Genomic DNA, 15272 nt, shown 5'->3' with positions numbered 1-15272 from the left:
TATTAAACGCTCCATCAATCTGATGCATTTGAGGATTGATATATTGTAAAGATATATACACTAACTTTACAGAGCAGGCACAGTAGGTGATAACGCTTTAATTTTCTTGTACAAGGTTTACAAGCAGAGCTTCTCTTTACTCTAGAACTAGGACAAGCATCACGATATAAAATTCATGCCTTCTTCTGATACATGCGAAAGGAATATAACCCTCACCCACTGTACAGTTAACTCTCACAAGAATATACAACAATGGCGCCAAAACTTCACATCCCAAACCAGAATGTGACTTATTTATGAAGAATACAATGGCGAGAACCTATCCTGCTTTCATTCGGCCATTTCCCCTTTCGACAGATAAAAATGATGGTTTCCAGGGAGAGACATGATGTCCGGGATAATGGGCACAGAATACTTGTCAGTGGTACTTTTCGGGTACACAAGAGGGCAGATAAAAAACACAGCACTAGTTGGCCCACACTACCCATCTCCTTCCAGCGGTTCACCAGAACAAGCATCCTGGTTGATCTGCTTATCATTCGGAATGACACTAGCAGGAACATAAAAATATCCTTTGGGTAATCGCATATTTTTCATAGATGCTTGATCTGAAGTCATCACCATTTCATTTGAAGCGGGCTGTGAGTTGAATATTTAAATTTACAATTAGTCTGGACTACTGTGCTACATTTTCAGAATAAAAAATAAATAAATAAATGAGAATAATGGAAGGGAAAAAAGACATCAGAGTCCAAAGAGCAAATACCTTCCTAGATTTTGACCTACATCCTCCATCGTCCGAAAGATTACATGTTGCAACAGTGGAAGGCCTACAAGGAATCTGTTTCTCAGAAACTTGCATCCTCTCCATAAGCTTTTGAGTAAAATGGTTTTGGGATGTGGAGCTGTCGTCATCTGTCCTTTGGTCGTTGTCAATAGTTATAGGGACTCTGGTCCGCTGCTTAACAGAATTTGTACTATCTACGGTCACATCATCTGATCTTTGAAATGCCTCACTGCATGATCTGTAATCATCCATGTGTCCTTTAAGTGATGTTGTAGCTGATTCGGAACTAACATCAGGTAGCAAGAAAGGACTATGAACAAGCACAGAACGAGCAACATGATCTCTTTTCACAGCAAGAAGGTCATGTGAACAAAGGAGCAATTCCCGCTGCATTCACAACAAAACTTATTCAGCATAAATTACTTAAACAGATTAGAAGAGCACCTTAGAAGTATATGCGAGGGAAATCTATGCATCTGAAGACAAGGAGAGGCATTGGCATCAACAAAACCACCTAAAATATCCTTTTCTATTTTATATCAACCAGCGTAAGATATAAAGTGAGAGGACAAATAATAACCGCATAAACATTGGTAAAGAAAATCTCTGTGCAGGAAAATATGAAACATAAAAAATAAAGAATAAAAACATGAAAACACAACTTGATCCAACATAAATGTATCACGAGAGGAAATTGAACCAAAGCTATTACCAGTTTGCAGTAGAAATCATAAAAATAATCCAGCTCCGTTGGCATTACATATGTTTAGTGTAGATAATGTCTCGCACCCAATGGCACATACAACAGAATCACACAAAACCAATCAAGAATCTAGAATGGAAGAGTTTACAACCTCATTCAGAAAATCTGGTGAAAAAGAATGATGAAACACATTATACAGAGAAGAGGAGAAGTATATCTCCATGAGACACCACCATTCCAAATGAGAAACATTGTCTTACAGTGATTTTCCTAAATCTATTTCAAAAATTCCTTCTACTTCTATAATTGTCCAATGATAATTCTCAAAAAGTGATGCAGGTCCCAAGTTCTAATCCAAAGTCAACGTTTTTAAGATGCACCAGATAGCAAATTAAGAACTTAAATGGGTTATCCTGGTCCATATGTAGGTCAAGGAAGTAATTGCTACAACCTAGCAAAGAGTGAAGAAAGGCCAACAAGGCATGCAATCCTCATACCTAACCAGAAAGTTGCAGCCACATGATAACAGAACAGGGCACTAAATTGAAAACATGAGAAACGGCATACATATATAGCATACACACAACACATGTGCATCACTATCATGTACACAACTCTGAAAATGACTCACCTTTACTTTTTCACGTTTGATGATTCTTTCACAAAGAAGCCGTAACTTCTCTAGTTCAACCTGCAAAAGATAATTCATGTAAGAACTCGATCAGACAATTGAATTCAACAATCAAATCGACAAAACAGAAGAGTTTAAAGATGTTATCGGAAAGAAGAATAAACATGTATCACACGCAGTCTCCTGCATGAACACTATGCATATCTAAATAAAACCAGCCACTTAGCCACTTTACAGAGCCTATTTTAGATGGTACCTCCACTTATAGGTATGATATAAATATCAAAAAGCAAATTGAAAAATTTGATATCACTTTGGTACAAAATGCACTACCTTTCCCTAGATTAGAAAGGGTGGACTTAGCCACAACTAATTTCCAAAAAATTACATGCCTTATGAACCAAATAATTATACACCAAAAATTCAAAACACCTTATTCTTTATTTAGAACGATATAGTAAACTTCAGAAACTTCCTACAAATATATGCAAAGTGTGAACTATACACTATACAACACACTAAAACGTCCAACTAATCTAATCTTATCATCTTTAGCATTCAAGATTTTGGACCGTAGGCTATCTTTCAACCTAAAGGTTTGCATTATGTCAACACGCAGAACAAATTCGTGTTAAAATCCTGGCCACTGGTCACTCAAAACAAAGGGCATTACGGATGCAATGACAGTCAGTTGACTAATTAAAAGATATGATTCCAATCTCTCTCCTACAAGGATATATCAAGAGTAAAATAGCACCAAAGAAATTCAGATCACTCTAACAAATCTCTCTCCTACAAGGATTTCTCAGAGTTGATTCTTACAATAATTTTCTGGACAGACAACTGCATCACTTAGGTAAACAAATTATGCCAAAAGCCAATAGCTGGGACGCAAAGGGTGAAAAAACAGTCTCTAATCAATGGGAAAAAATCCAAAAGTTTTTACTTAACAGGATATATCAAATACAAAAATTCTCATACAAATCACTATATCTGACCCAAAAAAATGTGAAAGGCAGAAAAAGCAGTAATCATGACTGTACAGTAAGCTGAAACATAACAAGGCAGCTTAACAAGAGAATAACCCCTACCCTAACATCCCTGAGGTGCTTTAACTCCTCAATTCCATGTTTTTGTGTTTCAGCCTGCAGAAGTTCAGAAATCCAGGAAATTAAACATAATAAATCATACAGGCCACCAAAAGGATGGACACCACAAAAAGATAAAGAAATAGACCTTCGCCCTCTGCTCAACGCTATGCTTTTCACAGTATGCCTTATGTTGCAGCTTACCACCAAAAGTTTTTACATGAATGTATAAACCAGCACTTCTAGCACAGGAGAGATGAAATGTTGCTTGGCAATGGCCATAGTTACACTGCAGACCAAAAATAAAGTTGCCTGGAAATCAGTGATCCTAATTATAAGAAAAAATAAAGTGAATAGATAAACACCTTACGAGTCAATATGAGATCATAAGAAAAAGATGTCCAACTCTCACCTTGATGCAGACACCACATTTGCGGCGGCAGATATAACAAACATCAAGCCCCTTTGTAACTGTCTCCTGCCATTCCATCACATATGAGGTAAGTGTCATACTTACTGAAATATTAGGTTCAATCCTCATGATAAAGTAAAAAATCTTCGGTAACAAACATGCAAACATTAGTAATGTAAATTAATGAAAATTTTGATTGCCACAGCATTCGATATTACACATACCATTCCTTCAATGGGAGATACCTGTCCCCTTCTGAATGTTTGTTCAAAGAACCACTACATAATGAAACAGTAAAAAAAACATCAATTTCAACTCACAATAACATTTAAAACTATTACAACAAGTGACATAATTTATGTGTAGAACACAAGAAGATTTTACCTCAGCACAGAAGGCATGGACCCATTGAGCATCACAAGATTTCCTGAAAGCACCAGTAGTGCCACCACATAAACCACATTCTGCAGGAAAATGCTGTTTCTCCCAAAAATTGACAGGAGCTCCAGAGCTTCTAGATGACGAAAGTTGTTGCTCTTCACATAACTCACAGTACCATGGACCTGGAGATTCTTTAACGCTACGATAGCAATCCAAGTGGACAGCAACCTGTAAAAAAGGGCCTGATTATAACCCAAGCAGATTAACAAGTTTAATGAAAGTAACCCAAAGGAAAGGAAGAAAACCTTGCAACTGTAACAGACAAAGATCGGGTTTAACAATGTCTCAGAACGTCTGCAGATATCACATGATCTAGGATGTTCTTTAGAGATATCTGAAAACGAATGAACAAAACCAGAGTGCTTTTCTACAGAAATCCTAGGGACAGCCACCCTGGGAAATGTCTCCTTCGCCCGTGGCATCATCTGTGAGGAAAAGTTGGACCTCCCACTAGAAGTATTCAACTTCACATTCTGCAGAGAAAGAAAGATTACATAAATAAATGACAACCATAAAGGGAGAAAATATTAACGAAAAAATAAGAAATCATTAACCTCCTGATGGGCAGATTCATCAAGGACATCTTTCCTAAATGAAGAAGTCCTAGAAGAGGCAGCAGCAGCAGCAGTTGCAGCTGCTAGCACAGCCTGTGCTTCCTTATGTCGTCTTTCCTTCCTACCCTGCTTCTTTGCCTCTCTAAGCTCACAAAGATACTGGTTAACAAGCACAGAATCCCATTTTTGTCTCCGTGTGGCATCAAGCTCCCATGGCAGACTCTTAGCAATATTAGATATTAAAATGTCTGCAAGTGAATGTACAATGCAAGTGAATAGTTAAATTAATGTAACACATCAAAATATGAAGTTTTCCATGCCCCTGGATGAGGCAGGGGACGCTGAAAACAAAACTCCACAGAAGATTGGAGAGTAACGCATATACCAGTAAAATGCTTTCTCACAATTGCATTGTTGAGCAACCTATGCTGGTAATAAATGAGTTGTCCTTCCACTTCATCTTCTGGAGACAGTTCTAGAACTCCCATTTTTCGAGCCTTGGCCAACTGTTCCAAATTTACCTCATCAGATTTACAAATCATATCACAGCATTTTGGATGCTTACTTTGGTGATTACAGCAAACACTGGCATGGGAAGATGCTTCCAAACGAGAAATTTCTCCCACACTTGAACCTGCCAAATAAACTACCTGTCAAACTCACTCATAACAGCATAAAGGAAACAAAAATATAATTACCATCCATACCATATATTGGGTTACTTAATGACACCCCATTCTGCATCTGCAACAATTTCTTTTGGATATATGGGTGGACATAACAACTAGGAACTCCTTCTGTACTGGATTTTCTGCATAACACACATTCACAAGATTCAGAACAGCTCTCATCAGATCACAATACAGAAATGCAAAAGAGTTTCCCGGAGCTTGAGCAAGAACCAAAAACATTTCACATTTTTCCAATTAGAAGGAAAATATAGAAAAAAAAGCTTACCTGAATTCAGGAACAACTGGTTTTGCAACTGAAGAAGATGGACCTACATTAGCAAGCAACGAGGTACTCTGCAAAGGAATAGAAGCCAACTGTTCTTGGCCCCTCTGCAAAAGGCTGAGATCTGAGAGTTTAGCAGAACAACCTGTCCATCATACATTCGTTTATGTCAAAAGAGACAACGAGAACTGTTTTCAGCACGGCAAAGATCATTTATAAATGACACACAGCAGACATAATGAGACCAAAGACAACAAATTTAAACCACTACAAAGACAATTGAATCACTTCAACTTTAATACTTAATTTAGAGGCACTTCGGCAATACAAATTACATGATGTAGGACAATAGTGAAGACTGAAGAGTAAGGAAGATAGAGATCCGGAATAACTTCGGCCTTTGGCATCGCACCAAAAGTGTATTGGAATCACTCCGAAAGAAAATATAAAATTCCAGTTTCACACCGGCCTTTGGCATCTCACCAAAGGTGGCTTGGAATCACTCCAAGTCAACTCGTGCTTCAAACACAAGCAGAAATCTGATTTCTTTCACCATTAACTTAGTTTCAAAGATTCCAAAGTAGCACTTTTATAGAGCCATTGGTACATGGATAATATGACCCACATTAATGCACTTAAGAATTCTAAAAGACACAACTCATAACACTTAATAAATTGATTATAGGACATAAAGAGATTCAAGACACTAAATATACAACTCTAGAAAAATCAAAAATAAATGCATAAATTGCAGGTGTTGCTTGGACTTGGATGGTCTTATTTATTATACTTTGAACTTGGCTCCTGCATTATTACATTTATGAAATATAAGCATAAATCAAAGAACGCTGGTTCGTTTTCTCATGCCCACCCTCCATTACCAAGAAGGTTTTGAGTTTCATAGTTGTGTGAGACAAAACTGAAGGAGCACCACCTCATTACCAAGAAGGTTTTGAGTTTCAGAGTTGTTTGTGACAAAACTGAAGAAGCTCAACCTCATTGCATTCTGACTGCACCTTTTCCAACAGTGGTCCAATGAGCAAAACACATAATTTATGCATAAACTATTCCTACATGAGAAAATGCAGAACCCCAAGCACAAATTGAAAAATCGCAGTCAAAACAGTTACACTGACAATGCCCTATCCAAATTCTTGTACTGGAATACAACTATAGTTTCCAGCACACAACTCCGACAAAATTGAGAGATGGAGCAACTCTCTTTAGCTCAAAGCTGCAACTACAACCTGCCTAAGCGTCACCACCTTCTAACTCCTATTCGAATACAGTCGGAGCCCTCCACATATTATTGAAGCTATATTTTAAGACTTGTAGGACACTTTGATGAAAAAAAATTGGCATGTTGGACACCTAACATGAATTCTCACCAGAAACAGAAATTAATAGCATGCCCAAGTCAATCAACATGCACACAAACAACCACCATCTTCAGTCTTCACAAACTACTGAAAAAGATGGACTGACAACATCTAAACCACAGAAACAACCAAGAGTACCTTCCAATTTAGGGGAGAGTGTCAGCAAAGAATCTTGAAACCCATCAGGCTCCATCAAATTCTGCAAAAACAAGCAGAAACCTTAGAAACAAATACTTGGGTGACTTAGGCATAACACACGAGAGATGAAGGGGGAAGGGGAGGGGGAGAGAGATAGAGAGAGAGAGAGAGAGAGAGAGAGAGAGAGAGACAGCATGCTCCATTTAGTGTTTTCTTCAGAGCCCCACTCAAGCAAATCAGAGTTCCATAATCAGTGAGAAAATCCATTAAAAAAACAAATTTGATAATCCTAATTACTGCAGTAAGCCTACTATAACATCTATAACAGTTGATCCCCAAGTTACCTGAAGCATACTCACTCCAACTAAACCAATAAGCAAACTAAACTGAAGTAATATGCCTAACCATTTGAAAAATAAATCCCAGTCCATATTACAACAGAGAAAGCCCATCATTGCATATGCCTTGGAGTTTGGGCCATTCCTTAACTAAAGTACAAAATTCCTGACACTGTAAATGACAAACTAAAACTAAACTAAATTTAGTGAATCACATAACAACAGAACCGATATTTACACATAAAGCACTTCCATCAAAATTCCTGACAATGTAAATGACAAACTAAAATTAAACTGAATTTAGTGAATCACATAATGACAATGGAACCGATATTTACACATAATGCACTTTCATCATCCAGCAATAAAGAGATTAAAGACACAGGTACTAAAGACCAATAAATCAGCTTATGCACTTACAGACAACTAGTAGTATGTAATCAGAAGGATCACATATCCAACTTCCCTCAAATAATCGAAATTACCTTCTCAACAGCCTCAGGGATGGACGCTTTACTTGAATTTTCTGGTTCATCACTGTTGACTTGATCTACCTTAATCTTGTCCAATACTATCCCATTGTCACCAAATATGTCCTCGGATGAGCTGATTACTTTGTTGTCCTTAAAAATCCTGATACTACTTTTGGTTCTTCTCCGGGGGGGCACTGACTTAACAGCTACAGGATCTGCAGTATCAGACTCGGACAATGATGCAGTATCACAACCATCAGAACCTCCAAACTCAGCCCTTGATGAAATTGTTGATCTTAATTTCATTTTCACATTTTTCTGCATTAAATCCAAATAAGTGTGGTCTTTAACCCATTTAACTATTCTGCATTTCACATCAGGGACCATGCTATCATCCTGCAGGAAGATGGTCAACATGTCACCAGGAGGGAAAAAAAATTTGGGAAAACAATGAATATCTGCTAAAACTATTTCAGAAACTAATTATGAACATAAAAATTAATTATTTAGGTCGCATTACAGCAAGTGATGCAGACAAAGAATCAGGTGAGAGGCCAATCTCCAATGCCACATCCTTCACATTAACTTTTCCACAATCAATCAGCTGCAGAGGAAGAAAATATAAGACTTACAACAAGCTGATGAAGTTCCAAAAATTGTTATGGAATACCATAGACTACAAGTATACATTACCTTCTTTAAAATCAGTGAAAAATTAATGGAGTCAGATGTATTAACTTCCTTGCTGCTTCTCTCTAATGCCCCCGCATCAATCTCTAATGCCCCCGCATCAATCATTGGTTGTGCATCACCACCCTCAGACATAAGTCGAGCATTTAATCTGGAACTAGGAAACACTATCTCCTGTGATTCACTATCACCCGATTTGTCAGAATTGGTTTCTGCAGCCTCAATGGGGACTCCAATATTATCACCATTTCTACAGCCAATCCTTAACTTGTTTAATTTGTTTATTGAAAATGCCACAGGAAGATGGTTGGAGGCATTTGAGTTCCTATCAACAGAGATAGAAGGATCTACTAATTGGATGTTGCTGTTATCTTGCACTTCTGAGTGCTTTGAGCAAAAAGCCCTCAATTCAACCTACAAATTTATCAAAAGTAAGTGGGATTTTTAAGTCAGAAAGCCTAGTCATAATCAGAAGTCTGCTCTTGGAGACTAAAAAACTTAGAAACGCTTGACAGCAGTAACAGCAATCAACATAAGAATTACAATTGTCAAAAACATATAGGGGACTCTTACATTATCGCACCCATATTTTGCCCAAATTTCCATTCTCTGTCTTCCCTCCCTCGCACATAATGGATGGAAAGAAGTTCTGCAAGCTCCTGAGCCACAACCCCCAAAAAAAACATCATCAGAGGAAATGTAATCCCAAAATCAAGAAAACTAATATCCCACTGGTTCAAGAGCAAAATGGTTATTTTATGCTAGACAACTGATATAGCAGCAGTTCTCTGTCATCCCTATATTTATGCTAGAGTTAAAAAGAATAAATGATGGAAGTGAATAAAATTGGAACCTATAATGGCAAAACATGCAAAATGCAGATATGAAGATCAATAAGTACATGAAAACCAACAAATCCACAGAATCATTTTCATGATGAAGTCATTAGCTAACAACATTTTAAATATATTTAAATAAATAAAAATTACTTCCCACTTTATGTGGAAGTTACAAAATCAGTTTGAATTTAAAGATAAACTTCCCACATTCTGTGAATTTATCATATGTGGGGATCAATCTCACAGGCTCGAAGAGTGTGTGTGACTGCTAGACTATGATAACAGCACAATGTTAAGCACATAATATACTAATTACCAGAATAATCCACTGGCAAACCAATCAAAACGGAAATGAATAATTGTATAAGACAGTATAGCAACAAAGAATACCATGGCTGCATCGAACACAAGCACCCCACTTCACCTTGCATATGTTACATATTAACTTTCTGCGTGTTTCCTTTATACCTACAACATTTATGATGGGCTCCATCTTCGCTAAGTCCTCTATATAAACCTCGGGCATCCACTGACAACAAAACAAGTGAGCAAACTCCATAGATCCGCCATTTTCACCACCCTTAAGAACTGGCTTTAAAGCACCACCCTGCTTTGAGCAAAGCACGCAAGGATTTACAGAATTACTAGTATCAGTCTTAATCTTACACCAAGAGCATAACCATGATGCACCTACATCCTCTAGCACTCCATAGCACTTCTGATGAACTCCAACCTTACAAGAACTACAAACAATCAATCGGTTTGATACTTTGCCTGCATCACCCATGCAGCAAAAATGGCATAAAGATGAATTCCCATCACATGGAGATGCAATTAACACTTTCTCCAACCCAGCATCAGCACCCAGAACCTTCCGCTTCTTTGAAGGGCGCTCTGATGTTAAAGAAATCTTATTCCTATAACCTAAAAGCCACTCGAGACCACTAGCTGAATCTGAAGAAAAACAACCCTTTTCGCCCTGAGGCAAACAATCAGCTCCCACGCTATCAATTTCCATGGACTGCTCATCCTCCTCCGTCTTCACCTCATCTTCAACAACAACCCCATTTTCATTTCCACCATTCTCATTGACATTTTTAACAGCAACCGAATTGGCGTTCCCATCATTTGCATTCTCATCCTTGACAACAACCTCATTAGCATTCTCACCGTTTACACTCTCATCCTTGACGACAACCCTATTTGAATTACCACCACTTTCATCCTCCTCATTTCCAACAACCCTATTTGACTTACCACCACTTGCATCCTCCTCATTGCCAACAACCCTAGTTGAATTACCACCACTTGCATCCTCCTCACTGACAACAACCCCATTCGCACTCCCTCCTCCATTTACGTTTTCATTTGCATTCACCCAAGGAACATTTCCCAAAGCCGGAATCAAGAAACACTTATGAGCAGCTAATTTACTGAGCTCAGATACCTTAGACAAGGTGTCAATATCGGGCAATGTCAAAGGTCTAAAGTAGTCCTCAGTCTCAGCCCAAATGCTATACCCCCGAGACCTCTCGCCCTGCCGAGAAGACTTCTTTTCCGCTCCGGAATGCGACTTCTTGTGGCGTTTCCGACTATCCGACTGCCTCAACAAGAAACTAGCCAAAGCCCTGGGCAAGGTGGGCACACTGGAAGCCGAAGCATCCTCAGCACCATCAAACGGAGAGCGCTCGCACAAAGCCTTCGTGGCCTGCGAGTAAAAATCAATGCCTAAAGAATCCAACTTCTTCGGACTTTCAGGTTGGGCCGCCGGAATTTTGGGCGCCGGAACCCTAGAAATCGGGCACGGCCTCTCCTCGGTGCCGCAACCTCCGTCCGCACCCCTACCCATCATCTTCTTCTTCCCGTGACATCGGCCTCCGGTCATCACCAAGAATAACCACCACGCCAACAACCGACACAACAATCCATTAGCCAAATCCTAACCCTAATTTTATGTCCAATCCTAATCGAACCTTGGGTCTCGAAGCCCTCGGATGCACCTAAACGAGAACCGTAACCCTAATTCGAACACTCCTCGTGTTCAGTGAAATTTCACGTGCAGAGTGAGAGAGAGAGAGAGAGAAGGGGGTAAGTCGCGGCTGGGCTAGGGCTAGGGTTTACGGTTATATTCTGGTTCGTATTCTTTTGGATCCGTTTTTGAGTGGTTTCCTTCTTTTTTTGTTTTTTTTCTTCGCAACCAAAAAAAAAAGTTTGATGGAGAGAGAGAGAGATTCGCGTTTTTTGCAGGCAGTGAGTGAGGACGGTACGTTTTGGGAGATATTTTTTATACGTGGGCGCTTTCTAGCATGGAGTGACGCAACACATTTGAACTCGTACAGCGGCAGTCCTTTACACGTGGCTTTCGCTGATAGGAGCCAGTGATGTACATCGTTCACCAAGTCAATTATCTAATTTGGCAAATTATCAGCTTCTAAAAACTCTTTTTCTCAGTGCTTAAGCACTCTTTTAAGTTTCCTAAAACCAAAAACTTTTTTTTTAACTTTCCTTTTTAATATTATTTCTAAAGATGAATAATCTATAAACTCAGAATTGGAAGTATATTGTGAAAAATATCATTCTTCTATAATCTATAATGTAATTTTCGATGTTCAATTCTCTTCATATGAAAAAAAAAATTAGATACACTTTCTTCCGTGATTCATTTCATGTCGACTGTGATTAATTATCAAAATTCCTACTTTACAAAGAGAATGTTGTTTCACGAAAACCTTGAAACCTGTAATCTTCGTCATTGTTAATTTCTGCAATCGAACATTTATTATGATGACTTGTCATTTATTGATTAGTCCAAATAAAAAAATATGAGAACAAATATGGTCACACAATGAAAAAAATCGAAAGCCGATTATTAAGTGTTTGTGTGAAATGCTCAATTGCTTGATTTTAGAGTTTAAACTCAATCATAACCCATGATTATATTAAAAAATAGTCATTTATGTGATTAGTTTCTACATGCTAATATATTACTTCAACAAACTAATACATCAAAATTTCAAATATTCAAAAATTTAAAAATGCAATTGTAATTGTTAGATATAGGAGAGACAGGTCCAAATTGATACATATTTAAGCTTAGTTTGAAATTATAGTGAGAAAAAACAGTTGTGAAGTAAAGCAGCTGTGAAGTAAAGTCAGCTGTGAAGTAAAGCAGTTGAGTGTTTGGTAAACTATATTTTTCAAAAGTGTTGTGATTACAAAAAGCAGTATGAAGGTGTTTGGTAGATTGTAATGTAAAACTGCTGTGGCTATTTATAATTACTAAAATAAGGATATTATGGGTAAAATAAAATTTTCATCGTTGCTGTGATTCACTGCAGCTTTCAAAAGCACTAACAAACTTATTTTCTATTTTTGTTGTAGGGAGTTGAGAATTGTGGGGCAAATAACTTTTTCATTTTTTTACCAAACACGAAAACTGTTGTGGGTGATTGAGGGCCAGTTTGGTATTGCTGTGTGAAAAAACAGCTGTGAGGTAAAACAGCTGTGAAGTAAAATCAGCTGTAAAGTAAAGCAGCTGAGTGTTTGGTAAAGTATGTTTTCAAAAGTGCTGTGAGTGCAAAAAACAGTATCAAAGTGTTTGGTAAATGTTAATGTAAAAGTGATGTGACTGTGTATAATTACTAAAATAGACATGATGCTAAAAGTGTTTTTCACTTATTTGTTTGGTAAAAATAAAATGTTTTTTACTTGTTTTTTAAATTTTTGGCTACAAATTGTTATTAGCATTAATCTTTCTAAGAACAACATTATTAAATAAGCATATGTATTATTTTTTTAGGTATATTATAATTTTAATCGTGTAAATAAAATATCATAATTAATTATTACAATATAAAATATAACTAATAATGGACATATTTTTTAATTTAAAATAAACAAATTAAAAAATATAGAAATCAATGAGGATATTATGGGTAAAATAAAATATTCCATTGTTGCTGTGATTCACTGCAGCTTTCAAAAGCACCTAGAAACCTGCTTTCTGTTTTTATTGTGAGGAGTTGAGAATTGTAGGAAAAAACAGTTTTTAATTTTTTTACCAAACACCAAAACTGCTGTAGGTGATTGAAAATTGTCATCCACAGCAGCTTTTGGGTCTTCCACCGCAATCCCAAACAGGGCCTGAAAATTGTCATCCACAGCAGCTTTTGGGTCCTCCACAACAATTTCAAACGGGGCCTTAAAACAAAAGTTTATTAAACATTGAAATGTTATAACGGACTTTTCAACATTAACTATTAATTTAACTATTGCAAGTGTAAATAATAGCAATATCTCTAACTTTGCCAACAACTATAAAATTGGCAATAAATAAAGGCAGATGAAACAAAAATAATCATTGCATATAAAATTGGAAGTGTTAATGTCTAGCATGACTCGACCAAAAGAGGTTTCAATAGTTTTATCGTGACTCCGTTATATGACGTTCTAACTATTCGTGATAATTTTTGACATGACACAATAACATAAGTTGAATCTAACAAAAAATTCGAGTTTGGGTTACATGATTTGGATTGACATAAATACGAATTGTAGGTTTGGCTTGACACGAATACAAATTGCAAGTTTGGCTTAACACGAACACAAACTGCTAAACACAATTAATAAACGAGTTAAATTAGTATACAATATATGTAACTCAATTATGATACAATAAACACATTTAACTAGTATTAAGAAAATTAGTAATTTTTATTATGTGTCATACATATATATTTCATGTGTCATTGTATAATTATTGATTTTTTTAATGATTTTGTTATTAAAATGATTAAAAATATTTTTGTTTATAAGTTATGATATATTTGTTTTATAAATTATATTTAATTTTTCAATTCACAAGATATATGGGTCAATTCGAGCAAGACATAATTATAAACATATTGAATTAAGATTGAGTCATTCAATATAATTAATTAAACAAATTGTGCTAAATTTAACAAATAGTTAACACGAATACGAAATAACATAACCCACTAATACAAATTACAACCCCACTTCCAACAAGCTCCATTGTGGCTAGGATTGGCCATTTGACCCATGGGTGTGGTACCCGCAACACCTATTCCATTAGCGATGGGTTTGGGCTAGGTATGAGGATTTTTATAAAACTCATATAGAGATAAAGTGGGTTTGGGTAATACCCATGGGTATTCAAATATACAAAACAAAAAATCTTAACACAGAGCCACATAGGTATGCTATATTTCAAATGGAGATTACAAAGTAGGGATTATTTGTGAGCTCTCTCTCTCTCTCTCGCTTGCTCAACATTGGTATTCATGTTCTACTGGTGGCAGTGGCACATTCACATTGGATGGGTATATAGGTGTCTTTGTGGTTTGCAGCGTTTTGGGTGCTTGGTGATTGCTTTTGGGGTAATTTTTAATTATGAGAATCATTTTTCATTCTTGTTGATGTGGATTAATACTGAATTGGGTTTGTTAGAGCTCATTGATTAACTTTTGATTCTTTAGGATTTGATAAATTTAAAATCTAATAGTTGAAAGCCATGGAGTTATGTATAATTATAATTTGATTCATTGAACTCTGAGTTTAGGATGAGTTAGTTATTGTTTGAGATGACAACAAAGATGGCAATTAAGTTTGATAAGTATTGGAACACAATTCATGGGATAATGGCAATTGATACTGTTTCGGATCCAAGGTTCAAGATGAAATTGATTGAGTTTTATTTCCCTATAATTTATGTACATAATGCTTCATTGGAAATTGAGAGGATTCGAAAACTAACTTATGATTTGGTCAAACAATATCAATTAAGGGCTCGATCCAATAATGAATCTTCTTCGGTTCTTTCATC

At 36.7% G+C, this 15272-nt stretch overlaps 1 protein-coding gene across 2 annotated transcripts; it reads right to left on the bottom strand.

The window, feature by feature from the left end:
• On the bottom strand, positions 1–11664 carry LOC147279372 (PHD finger family protein). Of its 2 annotated transcripts, none has more exons than XM_086249970.1 (19): positions 9818–11664; positions 9162–9247; positions 8592–9002; positions 8419–8502; positions 7911–8294; positions 7088–7148; positions 5574–5715; positions 5324–5427; positions 5002–5250; positions 4617–4864; positions 4308–4535; positions 4006–4230; positions 3846–3899; positions 3622–3687; positions 3358–3498; positions 3213–3266; positions 2122–2181; positions 767–1174; positions 1–639 (listed from the first exon to the last, which is right to left on the bottom strand). In XM_086249970.1, exons 1-19 carry the CDS (start codon positions 11310–11312, stop codon positions 481–483), a joined length of 4659 nt encoding a protein of 1552 aa, XP_086106096.1. In that variant the 5' UTR covers positions 11313–11664; the 3' UTR covers positions 1–480. The 2 variants fall into 2 exon arrangements, with proteins under 2 accessions (XP_086106096.1, XP_086106097.1); XM_086249971.1 differs by having other exon boundaries at positions 545–684.
• Positions 11665–15272: the final 3608 nt, after the last annotated feature.

This window comes from Dryas octopetala, chromosome 7 (assembly GCF_963921425.1).
Source record: "Dryas octopetala chromosome 7, drDryOcto1.1, whole genome shotgun sequence".
NCBI lineage: Eukaryota > Viridiplantae > Streptophyta > Magnoliopsida > Rosales > Rosaceae > Dryas > Dryas octopetala.
This window is presented reverse-complemented; position numbering and strand designations above follow the sequence as displayed.